Raw genomic sequence first — 24,004 nt, 5'->3', positions numbered from 1 at the left:
ACTTAAACAGTGCAGTAATAGACTAGAGCCGAGCAGGAATATCTTCTTGTTCTGCTTTGTGACAAGTGTGGGCAGTTCTTGGCAAAGATACAGAGTCATCACATTCTCTGTGAATTAAATATATCTGTGTCCTCGTCATCTGTTCCAGAAGAATGTCACAACTTCTCTAGTCCGTCGTATACATTGATATAGTCTGTCATCAGAACAGGTACCTTTATATCTTCAACAATGGACATGGAGCTACAGACTGAATGGGCTGAATCCAGAGGCGACACCTAAGGCACCCTGGTCTTCACCCTTTAACCACACCAATCGGGATATGGGCTTCGCTGCGGGGTCTGCAGGCCATTACTCAGGAAGTAGTTCCAGTACTGTGAAAACTAATGCTATAAGCAGTACCTGAGGGTGTGAACAGGAGAGTAGTCAGAGAGTCCAGGTCGGGGCAGGCGGCACACATCAGCACGGTGAACAAGGTAGACCTTGGGTTACAGAGAACAGGTTCAATACAGTAATTCATACCAGCGGATAGAAGCGTAGTCAATATTACAAACTGGGATCGGAGATAGGAACGTAGTCAGAATAGCCAATGTCGGGAAACCAGGGAGTCAGAACAACTAGGAAGCACCTTGAGCAGACCAGAAGGACTTCAATATTCAGGCACCTTCTTAAGAAGGGGGTATCAAACTTATTCTCACCGAGGCCCACATCAGTCTTATGGTTGCCTTCAAATGGACAATTGTAATTGTATAGTAAGGGCTTGTTCACTTTGGCGTATTTGCGCAGTGTATTACGTGCACAATTTTTGATTGATTTCAAGGTGTTCGTTCACATGAGCATATGTTTTCACATGATGTGCAAATGCGTGAAAAAATATGCAACGTGGACTTATTTTGATGTGTAATAAGCATCGCAATAGGTCACAGAAGTGAATGGGCTGGCGCAAACATGCACTGAATACACAGGAAACCTGCATATACACTGCGTGTTTGCGCAGCATTTAAATGAGCCTGTCTGTGTTCTTCTTTGCATGTGCAAATACGCAGTACATTTGCCCACAAAAAACACACCAGAGGCGTAAGTAATTTTTAGTTGTGCAAATACGCATATTTTTATGACCACCAACCACTACACAGGGATCACAGCAGCGGCTTTGGCTTTGACCCCGATGTATCCTGGCGGGCGCTGCTTGGATAACCCCCAAACACGTACCTCAGTTGAGACAGTTTCCACCCTAAACACATCAAAAAGTCCATTGTCTACAGCCAGGCCATCAGATACAACCGGATCTACTTCAACCCAACAGACAGAGAGGAACATCTATACCAGTGTTCCCCAACTCCAGTCCTCAGGGACCACCAACAAATCATGTTTTCAGGATTTCCTCAGTGTTGCCTAGGTGATGTAATTATTGTCGGCGCCTCACACATTGCCACAGGTGTTCTCACCATAGGATATCCTGAAAACATGACCTGTTGGTGGTCCCTGAGGACTGGAGTTGGGGATCTATACGACCTTAAAAGGACATTTTTCAATCAGGGCTACCATTCCACCTCAGTTGATGACCAAATCACCAGAGCCACCAAGATACCCAGAAATCAACTGTTCTAATGCAGAGAAGGAAGGAAACAATCGTGTGCCTCTACTAGTGACCTAAAATTCACAGCTAGAGTTACTAAGGAAAACCGCAAAGAAATTCCATCATACCCTACACAAGAATGACTGTCTGAAAATCATATTCCTGGACCCTCCCCTCCTGTGTTACATGCAACCCCCAAAAAATCAGGAGACCATTGCCCACTGACACACAAAAAAAGGAATGTATCCCTGTAATGTAAGGAGCTGTAAGACCTGCTGACATATACAGACTGCGGACAGGATACGGATCCCCAACACACAGCAGGACTCTAAGATCCCGGGGACATTCACATATTCCACATCTGATGTTGTGTGCCTGATGCTGTGTAGCAAATATCCTGTTGGGGGCCTTTATGTTGGAGAAACAGGACAAAAACTTAATACAAGAATGAGGTCTCGTTGCCACACAATTAAACAAAGAAAGACAGAATTACCTGTGGCCGAGCATTTGTCGAGTCACTGACACGACATAGAAAACCCGAAAGTTATTGTACTTTAAGGCAATTTCAAATCACAAAGCCATAGAAGAATTTGGGAATATAAATTTATAACCACTTTTGACACTTTCAATAGAGGGCTGAATTGTTCAAGAGGATTCATACGTGACTGGGAAGTATGAGAAATCTATAGCACAGATAACCCTGCTTGCCTGGTAACCCCCTAACACTAATTCAGGGACCATAAAACCTTCACATATTTATCAATGACTATTTATAGATGTTTGTATTTCTGTTGTAGTATTCTTTTAAGTGCAAATTCATCACATCCATGTCTGTGCCTTGTCATAAGTATGTGTGTATAAATATGCATGCCTCTTCGGATCTATTTAATTTAAGCCTGAAAAAGAACCCTGCGTTGGTTCGGAAGCTTGCTATTACATCATGTATTTTTGTTAGCCATTAAAAGGTATCATATCTACAAGATTACTTGGCTTCTCTTGCTGGAAAAATCTGATTTTGCTCTACTGGCTAACATGGCACTAAACCTTTTTCATTCTATCTTAAGAGTGCGTGCCTCTTACTAAATTTGGCATTTCTTTGCCCAGGTTGCTTCTGCTATAAACTGGTATAAGATCACCAGTCTTTAGTATATCGGTCCCGTAAGTGCCTAACATTACTTAGATGGCTCCTACAAGGGAGAGGAGCTGCGACTTTTACCCATCAACATCCACGGTGCGCTAATTTAACCCTTTGCAATCCAATTTTGAATTCAGGGTTTCCTAGGGGGCTTTCTCTTTCTGCCATTATACAATGGCAACATCTGCTGGCTACAGCAAGTACTGCGGTATGGGACATGCTGGAGAGGCCCCTGACAACAGAGTGGCCAGCAATATACAGTAAGAATACCCTGCTGGACGTCTTCCGACATCAGAGCTGCACAGGCTTCAATTAGAATGTCTTCAGACGTCAGACCGTGGATTGGAAAGGGTTAAGGACAGCTAATTTGTAATTCTTGAGCAGTTGACTGTTGTGCTGCAGTAACAGGGCACTCGTACAATGCCCAACTAAATATATAGTATACACGTTTTGCTCTTTACCATACATGGACATGACATTCTCATACTCTTTATATTTACATGAAAAATGATGTTGCTGTATATCATCAATATTAGCCTAAAATCTAGAGTTCATAGTTCATAGTAGGAGAGCCGGAGCTCCAGTGCCCCAATGCAATATAACAGGGCCCATTTATAATAATGCTATCCATATATATGCAATGGGCCTTTGTGGCCCCACAGGCACCAGGGCATGAGCGTTACTGCAGCCGCTATAGCTGCACCCCTGGGGAAAGCAGCTGTCATAATAAATAGCTTTTACCGCAGTCTAATCAGCGAGGAAACATAAGGGCACATTAGTGTCTCATCAACGCTGAAATTGCTTTCTAAAGATGAAATATCATCATCACAGGAATGGATGTGTCTTAGATTTCTGTAGATGCCACATCCTGGATCCATACTAAACAGATGGGTAATATGTCCTTGTGCAGGAGACCTTACGGGGATCGAACTAAAGTGAACCTGTGCGCAGGTTGCAGAGACGAGTCCGCTGTATGCACACACTCTTCTCTATGGGAGTATGCACTTACAGCTGCTGGCGCCAACTTCCACGGGTGACGGCGCGGGAAGGGGAGCGGGGTGAATATAAAAACTACACCGAGTATAACCTTTCAGACTTCCAAACCCCAGTGGATCCAGAGGAAGGCAGAATGTAGAACGACCTAAACACATATCTAAAGCCGGGCTGTCCCGTATTCCGCTTTGGGTTTGTCAGTTGTTTTAGTGTATTTTTCTTGTGCATGCGAAGGTGTGTGTTCAGACACTCGCGTTCCTTCCGATGGCGAGATGGACGGAATTTGCACATGGAAATAACATTGCTTTCAGTGTGTCTAGGCCGGGTTCACATCTGCGCTGGAAACCTTTTTTTGTTTGGCGGTTCCGTCTCAGATCCGGCACAAAAAAGCTGAACAAAAACGTGTTGCATGCGGCGCCTCTTCTTCCAGTCAAATGCTGCACAGCGAGGAAACTGAATAGACCCGATTATAATCAATGGGATGTGGCTGGGGCTTTTTGGTTTCGTCATAAGACACACCCATTTGGCCTTTTCTGCAGTGATGCTGCGAGACAGAAAAATCGCGGCGTGATCTATTTTTTGGGTGATACCGCCCATTATTTTCTGTAGGACCAAACAAAATTGCATGTGCAAATCTCATGTACCACAATGCATTTTTCTTGTAAAATGCATTGCTCTCGCAGGCAATAATTGCATGTTTGCAAGCATGATATCGGCCTGCATTTCTCATACGGATATCGCGCTCACTGTGTGAGTACAAGCTTACCGTTTTCTTTCTTCCTTGTCATAATAGAGTTTTCATCCCCTTTTTCTGTTCTTACATCCGCAGTTTTTAAGGGTAAAGCAATGCGTAAAATACCAATTCCATCATCCGTGCTAAACGCTCCTCATCTTCCATATATACCCTTAAACTGCGCGGCTCATTACGCGTGCGGCTGCTGCGGCTGTTCGCTGCCTCTAATCAGGGTTTATGGCCTGCTAACTTTCACACCATTTGCAGCTACATGTTAATGTGTGTCAGTGTCACAGTAAAAGCCTTGTCTGCGTGACATCCCTGATGACAAATGGGACAGTCCTACATCACAGAGAAGGCTCCCAGCACAGCACTTATCCCAGCTGACAGCAAGGTTTAAAGGATATTAACCCTTTCCTGTATACACGGCAGCGGCAGCTGTACAATGTATGCAGCTTAACGATACTGTGTTGCGAGCGGTAGCTGATACATTGTCTACCATCGCTTCAGTGTAAACACGGCCGATGATTGACCGATGAACAGTAATTTTTTCGCTTATCGTTACGCAGACATACACATTATTCGTTTGCCAGTCGTTTCGTGTAAAATGTGTTAATTCAACCAAAGATCGATTGAACGAGAAAATAACTATAAAAAAATTAACAATGATCTGTGCAGGTAAACCGGCAGCATTTTAAAGCAAACGACTCCTTCCAACGATTACTCACTCCGCGCAAAAACACCCATAGTGACACTATTTTACCATAGACTGGCATGCAAATGGGACAGTTAGGCCGACTTCCCACAAGCATAAGCGCATGTGCCTGAGTGCTACGTTTTTGCGGAATGAACTATGCTTTTTTGCACGCTCATCGACATATTTTATTGTACTTCTTGCACCTGCTACACATGTTTATTTGTGCACGGCAACTATAGAAGTGGCTAATTAGTTCCAGATGTGTTTTTTTCTAGCAGATTTACACAGTGTTTCACGCACTTCCTTGCGTTTTGCACACACCCCATTGATTATAATGGGGACCGTTGGTGCCCAAATGTGCAGAAAAATGTAAATGAACCCATTGATATCGATGGGTTCTACTCTCTGCGTATTGTACGTGCAAATTATGCGCACATAAATACGCCTAAGTAAAGCCGTCCATAGGGTCGATTTACAGGAAGCAGTATATCAGTTGAACATATGAATGATGTCAGAGTTCACTCGGACAGCTGTTTATACAGGCAGATACAACGTCCGCTCAAGAAATCGTTCAGTCGTTCATATTCACTGTATAAGTGACTGAAAACAACTGAATGATCAGTGTTTAAACGATTAGTGAATGAGCCAACGATGATTTTTATACCTGCATAAAAGAAATAATATACAAGAAGCGTATGATTTTATTTTTGACGGTTGGCGGTGTTTGTGCTGAACGCTTGTCACTCATTTTAATGGTAATCGTTTAGTGTAAAAAGGCCTTTAGATGTCTGATCACAGATAACAGTAAATAGTAAAGTGCTGTTTTACAATATACTTGGTATTACAGGGTTTTCGAGGACCTAGAAAAAAAAGCTTGTGAAAGTGTTGTCTGGGACCCTGCAGCACTTCACTGCATTCACTGGCCGGATCACAGGAAGAAGTTATAAGTTACTGTGTTCTCAGTGTAATAAAAAAGTTTGGTACCGTGTTAGCCAGTAGAGCAAAATGTGATTGTTCCCAGCAAGAGAAACCACGTAATCTTGTAGATATTATACCTTTTAATGGCTAACAAAAATACGTGATGTTAATGCAAGCTTTCAGGTCTTCTATAGACTCGTCATCAGGCTAAATAAAACTGGTCTGGATGGGGCGCATATATGAGATACAAATGCAGAGAGGGCACCTCTTGATCTAAATACAAATGTTCACACACAGAAATTTGAGGTTGCACTCAAAACTTATAACAGACAAACTGAGCTGAGAGATAAATACTTAATTAGTCCACTGAGCTCAGGAATGTGACAGTTTTATGATGTGTCTTCTCTCTCCTTCAAGCTACACATAGAAGGAGATGGAACAATACATCTGCAGTAGCACCTATTGGATGGCAACATTCTTACAAATCAATCTCTGAATTTTTATGAAGTTGAAAAAAAGAATGATTGGGAAGAGAATATCCTTCTTGACGTCCTTCAGACCTTTCATATTCTCCGCTTATGCAAGAATCCCAGGCTGAGGTTCATTCCATTCTTGAGGGTATCAACCATGGCCATAAATTTATACTCCCAAATTCTTCTGTGACACTGCGACTTGAAGTTGCCCTTCAGCATGGTAACTCTTATCTGTTCCATGTTGTGTCTGTGACCACAAAAATGTTTTGCCACGGGTAATTCAGTCTTTCCCTCTCTAATTGTGTGGTGATGAGATCTCACCCTAGCTCTCAGTTTTTGTCCTGTTTCCCCAATATAAAGCCCCCCAACAGAACATTCACTGCACCGGATCAGGTACACAACATTGGGCATGGAACATGTGAATGACCCAGGGATCTTATAGTCCTGCTGTGTGTTGGGGATTTGTATCCTGTCCGTGGTCAGTATATGTGAGCAGGTCTTACAGCTCCTTACATTACAGGGATAAGTTTCTTTTTGTGTGTCAGAGGGCAATGCACTCCTGATTATAAAGTTCCTCAAATTTGGAGGCTGCCTGTAGCATAGGAGGAGAGGGTCTGGGAATATGGTTTTCATCCTTGTGTAGGGTATGATGGGGTTTCTTTGCAGTTTTACTTAGTATCTCTAGCTGTGAATTGTGGGTCACTACTAGAGGCACATGTCTGTTTTTTTCTTTCTCCGTGTATTGAATTAGTTGATTCCTGGGTATCCTGGTGGCTCTGGTGATTTGGTCATCAATTGAGGTGGGATGGTAGCCCTGATTTAAAAATGTCCTTTTAAGATGGTATAGATGTCCCTCCCTGTCTGTTGGGTTGAAGCAGATTCAGTTTTATCTGATGGCCTGGCTGTAGACGATGGTCTTTTTGATGTGTTTAGAGTGGAAGCTGTCCCATCTGAGGTATGTAGGCCGATCATTTAGTTTTCGTTATAGGGATGTCTGTATTGAGTTGTTCAAAATCTTTATGGTGGTGTCCAAAAAGTTGATTTCGGTATACGGGTAGCTTAAAGGAGATGTCCCGCGCCGAAACGGGTTTTTTTTTTTTTTAAACCCCCCCCCCGTTCGGCGCGAGACAACCCCGATGCAGGGGTTAAAAAAACCACCCGCACAGCGCTTACCTGAATCCCGGCGGTCCGGCGTCTTCATACTCACCTGCTGAAGATGGCCGCCGGGATCCTCTGTCTTCATGGACCGCAGGGCTTCTGTGCGGTCCATTGCCGATTCCAGCCTCCTGATTGGCTGGAATCGGCACGTGACGGGGCGGAGCTACACGGAGCCCCATAGAGAAGAGGAGAAGACCCGGACTGCGCAAGCGCGGCTAATTTGGCCATCGGAGGGCGAAAATTAGTCGGCACCATGGAGACGAGGACACCAGCAACGGAGCAGGTAAGTATAAAACTTTTTATAACTTCTGTATGGCTCATAATTAATGCACAATGTACATTACAAAGTGCATTATTATGGCCATGCAGAAGTGTATAGACCCACTTGCTGCCTCGGGACAACCCCTTTAATGTCAGGTTTATGGTGGGGTGGAATGCATTGAATCTCTCATGGAATTTTTTGCAATTAATTGTGAAGTGTGTTTATGTGTTCCTCCTAGTTACCCTATTAGTGTTTTTATATATATCAAGAAATAAAGAGTATTTTTGTTAGTCCGGTCCGTGAAGGGGAACAATCACACTTTCCACATACTCTCCAGTCACGCATGGGTCTTCTTGAAGAATTTAGCCCTCTTTTGAAAGTGTCAAAAGTTGTTAGAAGTACCTTACTGTAGAAGCGCCACTGTTTCAGTTAGTAAATCACTGAAGTAGTACAGATGAGAGAACAGACGGCACTCATGTCCAATAAAATCATGCTTCATCAATGGATTAACACATACTTGTACAAACAGTAATAAGGGATAACATCATGTCTTCCTACGCGCTTCTCACCATATGGGTATTTATTCATGTGAGCCTTGAGTGACGATCCGTGTGGTCAGAAATGCGTAGAAAGACGTGAGACTATCAGTTGTTGCTGTTGGTAATCTATTAGTGAAGCAAGATGTTACAGTATACCGTACTCTGGTTTGGACTTGTGAAGCGGCTGGTTGGGACACAGCTTTGTATGGTGTGCCTGACGTCTGCTGAGCCGATTCTTTTGCTTTCTTAGCACAGAAATGGTGCAACCTGGGAAATAAAAGTGATAACCCAGTATATTGAGTGACATACAGTACTATGAAATAAATCACACAGGTGATTGGAAATTGGGTTCATTTGCAGCTTTCTGCTTGTTTTAATATATATACGTCAGTCTAATAATCCCTCCTTTAGGTGCGTTCACACATTGTGGAAATACTGCGGATTTAGTGTCGAATTTCTGCATCGTATCCGCAGCAAAACCGCAGAGTTGCAATACAGTTACAGCAAAAAATCCATATTTTTTTCCTCTATATGTGAACAGGATTTGCTTTTATCCCATTCACTTCAATAGTAAAAGTTTCCACACTGTGTAAACACACAAAGAGGTTGTGCAGGATAGGTCCTCAATAGTAAATTGCTAGGGCCCCTGCAAATCAACAGTGCATAGGGCCAGTGTGCTCCTGCACTGATCTGCTTTCTTCAGGAAGCGCATAGCTCCCCTACTTCAGTGTTGACTTTTCTTGTAATACCAAGCCTGGCCACTGCAGTAAGAATGGAGCTGTCAGCTTACCACAGAAGTCAGCTCACTGCCCAAGCACACTGGCCTGACAAACAGCAGATCCATGCTGATCTTCTATTGATGGCCTATCCTGCGTATATAGGCCATCATTAGTTTACAGCTGGCAACCCTTTTAAGCATTTACTTATTAAACAATAAAAATAAGCTAAAGATATGACACATTTTTGCTCCAGTCGGCAACTACTTGCTGCTTTGTTCATGCAAAAAAATGTGAGTACTGAGCATTGTAGCTATGAGTCCAATATTGGGGTGAAATAAAACACTTACTAGAGAGCCTTCAGCAGCTGCGTTCTTGTGCGTCTCCCTGCCTGTCTCTGTCTGCGGCTGCTTCTTCCTCTGCTCTCCATAGACGTTTATCAGCAATCTAATTTGTCAGTGAAGCTGAAAGGTTGTATTCTCTCCGGAGAAGGGATTTATCATTGAATTCACAGTGAGTGAGCAGCTAAGGAGGTGGGACGCTGGTGGCGGGGAAGGAGGCTGCTTCCTCTAATAAGATTTCTTCATTCAATGGCTGAGTGCTGTCTCTGATTGGTCACAGCACTCAGCCAATCAGAGGCAGCGTTTTCTGGAGGCAAGGATTTTTCAATCCCCAGCCACCAAAATACAGAGAAGAATGCCGGAGAGTAGAGCCCTGACAGCACTTCTAAGTGAGTTTATTTATTTATTTTTTTTACAGCTAGGGATGATTTTCTTGGAAGGGCTTATATTTAAAGCCCTTCCCCAAAAATCCCTGCAGGGCTTGCCTTCATTCCATTGCTGCCTGCCCCATTGAAAGCAATGGGAGAACATCGCACTCATTTACCACAGCTGTGCAGGGAAATTCTTCATCCCCACAGGGAGTCCCCTTGTCACTGAACACTGACTGTGCTGTCACAGTGTTCAGTGATGAGGGGACTCCCTGCGGAGATTAACAAATCCTTGGCCACAGATGTCAAAGCTGTGGCAGATGATCGCAATCTTCTCTGTATGTTTTCAATGGGGCCGCTGTTGACGACGGCCCCATTGATCACAAGGGGAAACCCCTGGATGTGACAGCATCGAGGGGTTTCAAATCCAAGGAATCGCCTACTGTGGCTGTGACAACTGCAGCCGCAGCAGGGGATAGCGATCCACTGCCATTGCTTTCAATGGGGCTGCACTATATGTGCAAATTTTAGGTGCGTTTGCGAATCGTTGTCCTGTTTTTTTGCATGTAAAAAACGGACATGTGACTGCTTTCATAGATGCAAATCGCAAACGCACCTAACATGCGTGAAAAGAAACGCTTGTCTGACTGAGCCCTTAAGGGAAAAAAATTCCTTCCTGACTCCAATCATGCCATCAGAATAATCCCCGTCACTGACCTTCCTAAAGTTACTATGTACAATATCATAATAGTATATATATTATAAATGGCTGACATCTGCAATAATTAGGACAATTCAAAACCACTGAAATCTTGCAGTTTTTATGTCAGAACCCGTCTTTCCATAAGTTGTAAGATCAACAGACTCTGATGATGAAGGCCATTGAGTAGCTCTAACAGCATTTTTGCTCTGTCTAGGACTGTGTGGACGTGGGCTGGTGGGAAGGAGAGCTGAACGCCAGGAGAGGAGTGTTTCCAGATAACTTTGTCAAGCTACTTCCTCCTGATTTCGAGAAGGAAATCCATGTGAGTGCCATTTATTGTTATTTTTAGCTTCCTTCATATAAAGCCCTATTTCGGCATTATTTTACATTAAAACCATTGGTGAACCTTGACATTGTGAATGAACAGTAATTCCCTATTTGTGTATGTTTCATATACAAGCAAGAGCAATTTGAGAAATGGGGACAACTTACTGTAATGGAAACCAGCTCTTCCTGGTAGGCTAGTGGTACAGCTCCTTGGCAGCATGGTGGTTAGCACTGTTGCCTTGCAGTGCCTGGGTCCTGCGTTCAAATGTGACCAAAGACAACATCTGCATGGAGTTTGTATGTTCTCCCTGTTCTTGTGTAGGTTTCCTCTCATCCTCTTAAAGACTTACCAGTGGGTTAATATATACTTTAGCGCATGCCCGCTGTCTCTGCAATAGATCAGCGTTCCTTTCTAGCCAGTGAAGCTTACATGACAGGTTTATACTGAATTGTGCTCGACAGAGGAGCATACAGGCTCTGAAACACTTTGCACTTTGTCTCCATTTAATAAACCATTATTTATATATTCATCAAGTTTCCACCATTTATTTATGATTCCAGATTCTCCAACCATCCTTAGGCCGAATGCAGATGGCCGGGTCGGATTCTAAGTGCGAGATCCTCGCAGCGGGATGCGACCCGTGCCCCCTGCAGTGACCTCCGGCTTACCTGTTCGGCATCTTCGCTCTGCTCTGTGGATGTGCCGACTGGCACACAGCCGCACATGCGAAATGCAGAGCCAGTGTGTCAGTGCGGGGCTTACACTAAAATAGGATATGCTGTGATTTTGTTTCAAAATCGCGGCTGTCTGCATAAGATTTCATAAACCAATGCAATCCTATGGCAGCGTGCAACAGTGGAAATTCCACGTGAAATCTCCGCTCCTGTGTGCATTCGGCCTTAGCCACTTGGTCAGTGCTTGACTTCACTTTGGTGCTGTTTCACATCTGGGGCACTGTGAGTGCAGGAGTTCTTTTCACTTTCAGTTCTCACCCCTCAATGGGTCTGCCTTCATTCCCAGGGATTTCTCCTTGCTCTGGCTCTCCTCCGGATGTCCTTTGGGACAGGGTGTCTCCCTTTCTGCACAGCGCTCTCTCTACACAGTTGTGGCAGGCATTCCCCAGCCAAGGATTTGACTGCAGTCAGCTGGATACATGCCTAGAGGCGCTGTCCTACCAAGCTTGTTTCATGATCTTATGTGGCATAGGACCCTTTCGTCCTCCTCAGACCGCAGGAAGTAGGTCCGGCTGCTAACCTTGCACGTCTTATAGCTATATCCCTGTGTAAAAAGGTTGTCTAGACAGGATAAACCCTTTCATCTTTCTTTATTGACAGAGATACAAACTTGGGCCCGTTTCATACAAGTAGCTAGGGGTGCATGAGTGCCCCTGGCTGATCGCAGGTCTGCTGACCTGAACCCTGCGCCTCCCACAGTCCTGCATGCATAAATGCACCCCTAAAACGCTCATGTGAAATTGGCCTTATGGAACATGTAGAACAGAAAATGCTGATACATTAAGGAATGGGTTGAATGTCCGTCTTTGGCAACAGAATATATAAGGTTACTGGTATAAACAGAGAACGGTATTAATTCAGGAATCTGATTGCATTTAGAGAGCTGGAAAAAAGTTCTTCAACTCTGTGGCAAATTGGATTTAGTCTTTCATGGTTGCCGTTTTTTCTTCAGCCATTATCCAGCCTGGTAGACTAAGCTAGAATACCTAAGGCCCATAGAAAAATTAGATGGTCCACCATCACCTAGTGACATATCAGAAGAGACAGAAATAATTAAAAGGCTTGTGCCAATATGTAAAGACCCTCCCAGAATACGGAGCCCGGGGCATACAGCTGATCAATCACCCTGGTCCCGCTCCTGACACCTTTGGCAAACAGCTGATTTTACCAGGGAAGAATGCTGTCAGCCAGACATTCCCTTGCAGCGTCCGCTGCTGGGAAAGTGTAGTACTACAGGATGGCTATTCACATAAATGGTTGTTTGTAGGGCAGGGATGGTGCATGGTCCGCCAGAATGGCAGCCACTCTTACAGAGTAGCTTTCTGTTGCAGGCCACAGAGGAAGGGGTTCCCGAGCTTATCAGCTAATTTAGACCCACAACAAAGTTTAGGAAAAGAGAGAGCAGAGGGAAACTAAGAGTGCATTTAGGCACAAAGATGATCGCTCAAAAGATGGCTTTTGAGCAATCATTTTGCATAAAACTACTACTTGGTACTAATGCCTATTAGTACCAATCAGTAGCATGTGAGCCGCCGGGAGCTGTATTCAGGGAACAGGCCACCCGCTGTGCGCTGAATACATTCTCTTTGTTCTGCCATTGAGGCTGACAGCTGAGGTTATCAGCTCTCTCCCAGCAGAGCACAGCATGCGGTCCTGCTTATCAGCTGTTCTACTGAACGACGGATTTCATGCTGAACTGAAATCCATCGTTCGGCAGAAAACTAAAAGATGTGCACATTTACACGCAATGATTATTGCTCAAAAGATGGCTTTTGAGCGAATCGTTGTGTCTTAATGGGCCTTAAGTCGGCAGTTCAGCCTCACTGGCAGATCTTCTATTAAAGGGGTTGTCCCGCGCCGAAACGGGTTTTTTTTTTTTTCAACCCCCCCCCCCGTTCGGCGCGAGACAACCCCGATGCAGGGACTTAAAAAAAAAACAGCACAGCGCTTACCTGAATCCCCGCGCTCCGGTGATTTCTATACTTACCGGTGAAGATGGCTGCCGGGATCTTCTTCCTCCGTGGACCGCAGCTCTTCTGTGCGGTCCATTGCCGATTCCAGCCTCCTGATTGGCTGGAATCGGCACGTGACGGGGCGGAGCTACACGGAGCCGGCATCCTGCACGAGAGGCTCCATTGAAGAAAGCAGAAGACCCGGACTGCGCAAGCGCGGCTAATTTGGCCATCGGAGGCCGAAAATTAGTCGGCACCATGGAGACGAGGACGCCAGCAACGGAGCAGGTAAGTATAAAACTTTTGATAACTTCTGTATGGCTCATAATTAATGCACAATGTACATTACAAAGTGCATTAATATGGCCATACAGAAGTGTATAGACCCACTTGCTGCCGCGGGACAACCCCTTTAAGCCTTAAGCCTTTTTTGCACGGGACGGTTGTCAGGCATTTCAGTGTCCGATAACCGGCCCAGCGATGATCGCTCCCGTGCCTCACACAGGTGCAATCATCGCTCAGTGAATGGAGGCGGGGTAAGCAAGGGATCATTCTGGCAGCGGGAGACCAACGATTATTGATCCTAACATCAATTGATTGATCCTGCATAAAGATCTTAACAGCAATTTATCGCTCATTGATCTTCCACTGCATGCGTTCACACAACACAAAGAAGCTAATAATATACTTCTGACATAATGCAAGACACTTGTCTCCGTCCAGTTCCACTTCAATAGCCGCAATGTGGTCAAAGCCCCACCCACCAATATCTGCAGATTTTGCTAATGATGCCGGCCTCTCATAAGCAAAATCTTCTACCCATTGGCGGCCAGAGGTGGGCGATATTTTGGCCGCATTGCGGGACCGTACCCTCACGGTACCCACATCTTTCACTTTTGGTCATTTTACATGAATTTTGACTAACTAGTGAGAAATGTATGTGGTAATATTCCAAAATGTCTAATTTATATTTGTATCTAGATATAAATTGTCACAAGCTGATGAATTCTGATCTGAAATATCCGGAAATCAGGGTCTTTCAGGGAGAAGCAATAATTAAATTGTTGCTCTAGTTGAGAAATAAATGGCCCTAAAGGATTCATTCTGCAGTTTGCATTTTTAAATCCATTTCCGATGTCAAACGGCGGTTCACCAGTAATTTATCTGCACGTTGCAGGTTATACAAAATAAATATATTTACAGTACGTGGTGGAAAATGTGCTTGCTTCTCCTTACAGATTGTCTGCAGAGAAGATGATATGCCATCTAAATAAGCACCTGCAAAGCCCTGTATGATCTCTCATCAGCAAAAGCATTAGGAAAGCTAAATGGCACATTAGACTATTTTAGTGCCATCGAAATTCATGTTTATTTAGGGATTACGGATGGTTTTATGCGAATAATGTTTACAGCTCATAACATTTAAAGGGAAAGTAAACCGGATCCCGGCTGCTTTTATGCGGAATTCTATGAACAGCGTGGGTCTTACTTTTATGACACAGTAGCGTTGGGGTCCTCGCCTCTGTAGCTGTCCATGTAAGGCTAGCTTCACGGCACATTTAGGTATCATTGATGGGACCATTTGAAACATTCTGCACAATTATGCCTTTATGGTTGTATTTGTCTGCCATTGAAAAATAAGATACATCACCGGTAGAATTTTTTTAATTCTGCAAGCAGTGCTATTGAAAAGCTCGGGCTGGATAAAGGGAGCCTGTCTGTACTTCTGCACACGTCAAACCGCCTACAGCTCCAGAATACTGAGGTAGAGCTGGTCCCAAATATCATCTGGTTACCATTCCTACAGACATCATACCTCAAAAAATCGGCTTTTTAAAATTTGCCGTGCCGTCTCCTACGCTGCTGATCGGAGATGCATCCTTTGAGAAGCATGATGGCTTAACCAGAACTGCCCACAAAGAAGCCTATCAATCTGTGCGCACTCCAGTCTGTGATCTCTCAATGTATTTGTGAGATTTTGATCATTTTGTGGATGACATAAGAAATTCATGAGAGGATGGGTTATGGAGATGGTTCAGCCTGCCCACTGGGTTGGTCAACTAAGATCTGCATGCAGCGTAGGAAATTTTAAAAGGCAATTTCAGGAAGTATGATGTCTGTAAGTGTGGCGTCTTACCAGCGTGGTATTGGAGCCGAGGGTGTAGTAGCCGTGCTGGTCTCCAGAGAATAGTCAGGATAGCCTGGAATTGTTAACTGGAAGTCTCGGTTTGCAGTACAGAGGGATGAGGCAGGAAACATAGTCATATGGAAAGCCAGGAGTCAATATCAGGAGGCCTTGTCACAACAGCAGAGGAGCAGGCAGAAGCGGAGCTTGATCAATGCTGGGAGCACAATAATCACGCAATGCATGAAGGGACAGGGACAGGTTTATATGGTGGGTTAATCAGGAGCAGGGTGGAGCTCGGACATGGAGGCAGGAACTAGTATTAACAGGATCATGATACAGGGCTAGGTTTAGCAGGGGAGCTTATCCAGAAAGCTCAATAACTCACTGGGGAGAGACACCGTCTAGAGCATAGGAGGTCCCAGGTTCGAGTCCTGACAGTAGGAACGGTAACTACATGAGATTTGGGACCAGCTTTAACTCAGTAATCTGTACGTGACATGTTCCCTTTAATACTGTTGAGGTAAAAGTGAATAGTTGATATATGTAATTGGTAATGTAATGTGTTCTTCATGTTCTCTTTAATCTTGTGTTTATTTTAATACGTATCATCTCGCTTCTCCTTTTACAGAGACCTAAGAAGCCACCTCCTCCATCAGCTCCAGTAGCCAAACCAGGACCAGGTAACATTAAAACCAGTAAAATGAATCAGACTTATCTACTTCCAAGGATCGATCTATCTATCTATCTATCTATCTATCTATCTATCTCGTATCTATCTATCTCATATCCATAGGCGTACCGGTAGGGGGTGCCAGGGTCGCAACGGTGACCCTGCCCCTGCGCTTGAGGGGGCCCAGAGGCCGCCCTCCAGCATATACAGTTTACTTTCGCTTTGCACTATCGGCGGCCGCTTGCTCCAGCCGACAGCACAAGCCAGGAGGAGAGTAGGAGAAGGGAGGGGTGGGACTTGGAGAGAGAGGACAGGGGAAAAGGAGGGGCGGGGGGAAGACTTACCAGCACACGGGCACAGCACAGCAAGGCATCGAGTGACCAGGGATGATGTCATCTCCCTGCTGCTTTCTTCCTGCTGACACTGCGTACACCTGCTCTCCTTGGGCACCAGGGTATGTATCTATCTGTTTATATGTCTTTCTATGTGACTGTCTATTTATCTTGCCTAGTCTCATATCTATCTATCTCTATTCTATTTATCTATTTATCTATCTATCTATCTATCTATCTATCTATCTATCTCTATTCTATCTATCTATCTCCTATCTATTTATCTATCTCCTATCTATTCATCTATCTATCTCCTATCTATCTATCTATCTATCTATCTATCTATCTATCTATCTATCTATCTATCTATCTCCTATCTATCATCTATCTATCTCCTATCTATCTCCTATCTATCTATCTATCTATCTATCTATCTATCTATCTATCTATCTATCTATCTATCTCCTATCTATCTATCTATCTATCTATCTATCTCCTATCTATCTATCTATCTATCTATCTATCTATCTATCTCCTATCTATCTATCTATCTATCTCCTCTCTATCGATCTATCTATCTCCTATCTATCTATCTATCTATCTCCTCTCTATCTATCTATCTATCTATCTATCTATCTATCCCCTCTCTATCTATCTATCTATCTATCTATCTATCTCCTCTCTATCTATCTATCTATCTATCTCCTATCTATCTATCTTATATCTATCTATCTCCTATCTATCTATCTATCTATCTCTGAATCTCTCTCATATCTATCCATCTCTCTCTCTTGGGCCTCATGCCCACTTGGACGCATGGATTTCACTGCTGAATCCCGCAGTGAAATCATACATGCCCGTGGACATGGAGAGAGAAAATACATTATACTCACCTCTCCGGACGCTGCGGGGCTCCCCTCTGTGCAGGCCGGATTTTCTTTCTTCCGGTCAGCGGACATGCTCGGCACACCAGCAGCGTGCCGCGTGCATGCGCACTAATATTTTAAAAAATGTCCTGTTTTCCCGCGTATCCGCGGCACAGCACAAAAACAGCTGCGGCTGTACCACAGATACAAACGGCTTCCATAGGCTTCAATGGAAGCCGCGGGAGCCGTCCGTGTGGCAGAGCCGCAGGAAAATGGAGCATGCTGTGATTTCTTACTGTGCATGTGACCCGCAAACCAGGAATCCCATCTGCATGCTTTTAGCTGCCCTACCGATGCCAATGCATCCCTATGGGCAGTAAGATGCACGGATCTCCCGTGCGGGGGCCACACGTGTATTTTATAAATAAAATCTGCACATGGACATTGGCCCTCAGGCATAGATACGGGGCGAGGGGGAAATAGGACCGGGGGGGCCCGAGCTGAACTTTTGCCCCTGAGCCTTTAGGTACGCCCCTGCTCATATCTATCTATCTATCTATCTATCTCATATCTATGTATCTATATATCCCATATATCTATCTATCTATCTATCCCATATCTATCTATTTATGTATCTATCTCATATCTATCTATCTATCTATCCCATATCTATCTATCTATCTATCCCATATCTATCTATCTATGTATGTATCTATCTCATATCTATGTACCTATCTATCTATCTATTTATCTATCTATCTATCCCATATCTATCTATCTATCTCATATCTGCCTGTCTGACTATCTATCTATCTTATAAAGAAGTCTACATACCCCTGTTAAAAAATCTGACAGATATGAGTCATTTCAGATTTAATGTGGAAAAATTAAAAAAGAAAACTAAAATGATGTGGTTGCATAAATATGCACACCTTAAAACTAATACTTTGTTGATGTACCCTTTGGGTTTATGACAGCATTCAGTCTTTTTTGGTAGGTGTCTATCAGCATGGCACATCTTGACTTGGTAATCTTTCCCCACTTTTCCTTGCAAAAGCGCTCCAAATCTGTTAGATTGTAGGGGGATCTCGTGTGTAGCGCCCTCTTCAGGTCAACCCACAGATCTTCAATGGAATTCAGGTCTAGGCTCTGGCTGGGCCATTCCAAAACCTCGATCTTATTCTGGCAAAGCCTTTCTTTTGTTGATAGGTCTGCTTTGGGTTGTGGTTGTGCTGAAAGGTAAAATTCCTCTTCAGCTTTTTAGCTGAGTCCTGAAGGTTTTATACCAAAATGGACTGATATTTGGAACTTTCCATAATTCCCTCCACCTTGACTAAATCTCCAGTTCCAGCAGCAGAAAATCAGCCCCAAGGCACAATGCTGCCTCCAGCATCGTCACTGCCGGTCTGGTGTTCTTTAGGTGATGCGCAGTGTTAGCTTTGTGCCAAACATGTCTTTTGGAATTATGGCCAAAAAGTTCATCCCTGGTCTCATCAGACATAACACGTTCTCCCACATAGATTAATATGTAGGGCTGCGCTCCAAAGAATGTATCTTTCTTAAATGAGTAGAATAATAGGTGGACTCACCTGGTGTCGGGGGCCTGTCTAATGGCAGACTCCCACACCACAGGTCCACGAATGCCCCCAATTGGGACTGCTACATAAACCTAATCCCTGTACTGTTCAGGGAGAGCGTCATCGGAATGGCCCAGGGTACAAGACCTCAATTGTGGATATGAAATAACAAATGGAAAAACAATTCCTGCGCTGCAATGGTGTTGGTAGCCGTGTTTAAATAAAACAAATTACTTACTTCAGGGGACACCACAGCCCAGTGGGACTCCTCAGTCATCCAAGTTCACTTCACAAAAATAATCTCCAGGGGAATGCTGGTGAAGCTTCATTTCAAAACTTTTATTCTATGTACAAATCAGCATAAAATAATAAACATAACAGTTGAGACTGACACTGTACAACGTGTTTCGGAGGTATAAAGCCTCCTTTTTCAAGCAGGGACGGATATGTCATTCACATTTATAAGGAATCTATCTATCTCATATCTATCTATCTATCTATCTATCTATCTATCTATCTATCTATCTATCTATCTATCTCATATCTATCTATCTTATATCTATCTATCTATCTCATATCTATCTATCTAATGCAAATATGTTAAAAAATCTAATCTAATCTAAATCTATGCCAGAGGTAGAGAAGGTTCCTAAAGAAACATGCACATTTACCATCTAGTGCCCATTTTCTGCAATAGTAGAAAAGTTGCAAGTTCTGGGGGTTTTCTTGCCACTTTTGAGATGTAACAAGTGGATGAGGTTTAGCTGAAGGGGATGATGCCTCTCGAACACCGACAGATTTACCATGACTTTCACCAGAAATTGACGCAAAGTATAGTGCAAATCTATGGCTGCTCACAGCAGGCGTAAATTTTGAATTCTGGTATAACGATAGCGCTGACTTTATGAAGGTGTGTGTGTCTTTTAATCAATTTGGCATATTTTAGGCCCTCCATCACACAAGCATAATTGCATGCGCTACGCGGGGAGTAGAACCTATTGATTTCAATGGGTTTGTTCACATGTGCGTATTTTTCCTGCACATTTCGCTCACACACATAAAAAAGCGCAGTATGCTTTATTTTCCCACACATTTGCACACGCGAAGTCCCCATAGAAGTCAATGGGGATGTGCAAGCACATGCAAAATACACTGCGAGATGAATGAAACTGTGTATAATTGTGCAGGAAAAAGAACACATCTGGAACTCATTAGACTAATTAGCCACTTCAATCAGTGTGTATTGTTTTGTTGCGTACAAATGAACAAGCCGGCACAAAAAGTACTGTAAAATACGCCACTGTGCATGCAAAAAAGCATAGTTCGACCAATCCTTCGACCAATATACACTGGTGGCTCCCATAGACTCCTTAGGGAGCTTCATAAAGAGGGAGGGAGACCAAGTGAATTCCATACACGGACAACTGTTTCTGAGTTTTTGCCCCTCATCAGTGTGCAGTAAGATTCTACCTAGGCCTTTTACTAGGCTGAAACAGCTGTCTGTTTATGGATTCTGGCTTGGCTTTCAATTCCCAATCATTGTTGTAAAGACCTGTATAAAGGGTCGGACATTAATTTGCAGGAATACTGCCATCCAATAGGTGGTGCTGCAGAGGTATTGTTCCATCTCCCTTATTTGCATAAGCTGATACATAAAACACTCCTGTGAATGGAGCCTTGTCTTTTTTTTTTTTTACACCTCTTTCCCTACTTTACAATTTATGATCTTTCAGGTGATTGACGAGTAATGCTACGAGATTAAATCATTATTGAAGCGCTCATTTACACACAGGATAACCCAACTGCAGCGGGTAGGAGCATTAGAGCGGTCACATATTGTGTCCGGATTGCACTTGGTTTTACCATAGGGCATAAAAGAGCGCACATCTGTGCATAAAAATAGTCAGAGAGCACCGAGGGCAGCTGTTTAAATGACGAAAAATCATAGGACTGTGGCTAATTCCAATCACAAGTGAGATAATGAGGTTTTGCAGAGCATTTTCTATTCTTGTTTCGTGTATCCAGGGAATTGAGCCCAGGATGGATCCAGATCATTACACACGTGGCGACCTGGGATTACATTATATGACTTTATATGTGGACAAGGTTTTGTCAGCTGTGATTTTTCTTCCATGTGTTTCCCTAAGGAGGGAAGGGAAAATCTATACATCCTGGATTTGCATACATGAATTTAAAGTAGACGGCATATTCAGCTAAACAAGATAATCTCATTTCCATCAAGGTGTCCTGACTAAGCTTCTTGCACTTTATTGTACGGCTACTTTCCCTGGAGTAACTCATGGCTGTAATCCCTGCGCTGTGCTCTGAATGCTGGATGATGTGCAGTGTAGCTGATAAGCCCTCTTGTAGATAAGCATACATTGCTTTGTATTTCAGGGGGCACCTCAGACAGAAAGCAGGACATCAGGAAGATCCCTCCAGAAAGACCTGAAACCCTCCCACACAGACCAGATGAGAAAGGTAAGTACCAGATTTTTCTGACTATTACGTCCCGCTTAGACTCAACGAGTATCGTTCAGAAAATCCTTCAAGCAATCGTTTATATCGCGAGCCAACAACTGAAAGACGAGTGAGAATCGTGAGGTTGTCGCTCTTCGTTCAGTTTCAGTCAGCCTATAAATCAGCGCCACGTTCTCGTTCACTTATCATACAGTTTAAACACTGATCTTGCAGCGTTTCATACAGGAATGTGAAACACTGAACAATAAGTGGACGAGAACTGCACAATTCGTAAAAAGAATCATGCATTTAAACAGGCTGCCCAAGCGAGGACGAGCTGGTGATGATGTCATCAGTTTGTCTGCTCGGGCAAACGAGAATCGTAAGGTTCTTGGCCCGTGTAAAAGGGCCATAAGACATAGTTTTCAGCAAGATGAAATTTTGCTGAAAAGCATCTGCGTCTTATTGTCCAGAGGCAAGGGGGTCTGATAGAGCCAGACACCCCTGACCACTTCTCGATTATTGGGAGCCATACATAGTGTGGCTGCACAGGCCTCCTTTTCTCTGCCCAATCTCCACCGGTAGACAATGCTGAAAATCACTCACAGATCATCGCCGGGGTGTACGTCCTCTTCTGTACACACAGGGACAGATAATAGCAAAAATCAAAGGTCTTGAAGTAGCAGCAGGACCTCTGATGGTGTCATAACCTTGTGAGCAGGAAGCAGCTAGAGGGGGTCATGTATTACTACACTTGTGGGGATTTAGTGTTAATAAAATCAGTGTTTAACATGCCAGCTGCAGAGCTGTGTGTGTGTGTATGTACCAGAGCTGTGTGTGCGCATGTAGCAGAGCTGTGTGTGCGCATGTAGCAGGGCTGTGTGTGTGCATGTACCAGGGCTGTGTGTGCGCATGTAGCAGGGCTGTGTGTGTGCATGTAGCAGGGCTGTGTGTGTGCATGTAGCAGGGCTGTGTGTGTGCATGTAACAGGGGTGTGTGTGTGCATGTAGCAGGGGTGTGTGCATGTAGCAGGGCTGTGTGTGTGCATGTAGCATAGCTGTATGTGTGCATGTAGCAGAGCTGTATGAGCCATGTGTGTGCATGCCGCAAAACCGTATGCATGTGTGTGGTAGAGCTGTATGTGCATGTAGCAGAGTCATGTGCATGTGTGTGATAGAGCTGTATGTGCATGTAACAGAGCTGTGTGTCTGTATGTGAATGCTGCAGAGCTCTGTGTGTTGTGCGCATGTACAATGTGCGTTCAGCAGTGCTGTGTATGTGTAAATGGTAACTTATCTGTTTGTGCTACTGTTTGAATGGACACACTAGGTTTAATAGCAGCTGACTGTTCACTGTTAACCCCCTTTTCTATACTACAACACCAATGTTAATAATGGTAGCCTCTCCACTTTGTTAGACCCCCAGAGACGTTTAAATTAGTATGAAATATTTTTTCCTGTTTGCTGTTGTCTAAACCTGGGGTGCATTTTATAGTCCAAAATATACAGTGCTATGTAATATTGAGAAATGAGGCCTATTAGTTCCCTTTTACAGGGGAAGTACAGAAAAGTAGACTGGCCCCACACTCTTATGAAAGCAGACTACAAGAAAATCTGACTTTGTTGCCCATAGCAGCCAATCACAGCACAGCTTTCATTTCTTATACTGCTAAGGTAAACTGATAGCTAGCTGCGCTGTGATTGGTTGCTATGGGCAACAAAGTCAGATTTTCTTGTAGACTGCTTTTATGAGCCTGTAGTGCCGGGATACATTTCGGAGGCCCATCCTGTATGTGTCTTTTGTGAAACTAAAAATCAAATAAATGATAAATTCCTTCTAAGGAAAGTTCAAGAAAATGAGGCTTCACAGCATGATCTTTGGGATATTCTGAGTTATGTACATAAAGCTGATTGTATAAGGAAAAGTTTTGTAACATATTCATTGCGTTTTTAGAGCTTTTCCATTTTCATATTCTTGCTTGCTGTCAGTGAAGGGAAACATTATTGTTATGGATGCCATATAAAACAAGGCCACATGATCAGCTTTACTGGGACTTTGAGGTGACCACCAGATATCTAATGTCCGAGGCTCTTGGAAGACCTGCAGAGTAGGCTACCATTCTAGAGGACACGGAACTTCTAATAAGCAGACCTGTCCAGTATATGCATGGGGCAGTTTAAATGGCCGCTTTTTAACATACCATCAATATCTATCTATATTAGCGCTGCGGAATATGTTGGCGCTATACAAATAAAGATTATTATTATATTATCAGAGCTCTATTTGTCTGACACAGAGTTCTAAATTCCCCACACAGATAGCATTAAAGGCAATGTGTCATCAGA

General features: G+C 43.7%; 1 protein-coding gene across 2 annotated transcripts in view; it reads left to right on the top strand.

Moving 5' to 3' along the window:
• SH3KBP1 (SH3 domain containing kinase binding protein 1) overlaps nucleotides 1-24,004 on the top strand; it is a 325,546-nt gene that overhangs the window by 258,083 nt on the left and 43,459 nt on the right. For both annotated transcript variants that reach the window (XM_066599837.1, XM_066599838.1), the window contains exons 9-11: nucleotides 10,827-10,934; nucleotides 16,383-16,434; nucleotides 21,597-21,680. In XM_066599837.1, coding sequence (XP_066455934.1) covers nucleotides 10,827-10,934; nucleotides 16,383-16,434; nucleotides 21,597-21,680 — 244 coding nt within the window. The remainder of the gene's footprint in view (nucleotides 1-10,826; nucleotides 10,935-16,382; nucleotides 16,435-21,596; nucleotides 21,681-24,004) is intronic.

The sequence above is a fragment of the Eleutherodactylus coqui genome, chromosome 4 (genome assembly GCF_035609145.1).
Source record: "Eleutherodactylus coqui strain aEleCoq1 chromosome 4, aEleCoq1.hap1, whole genome shotgun sequence".
Classification (NCBI taxonomy): domain Eukaryota; kingdom Metazoa; phylum Chordata; class Amphibia; order Anura; family Eleutherodactylidae; genus Eleutherodactylus; species Eleutherodactylus coqui.
Note: the sequence above shows the minus strand (reverse complement) of the source record. Positions and strands in the feature narration are given on the sequence as shown.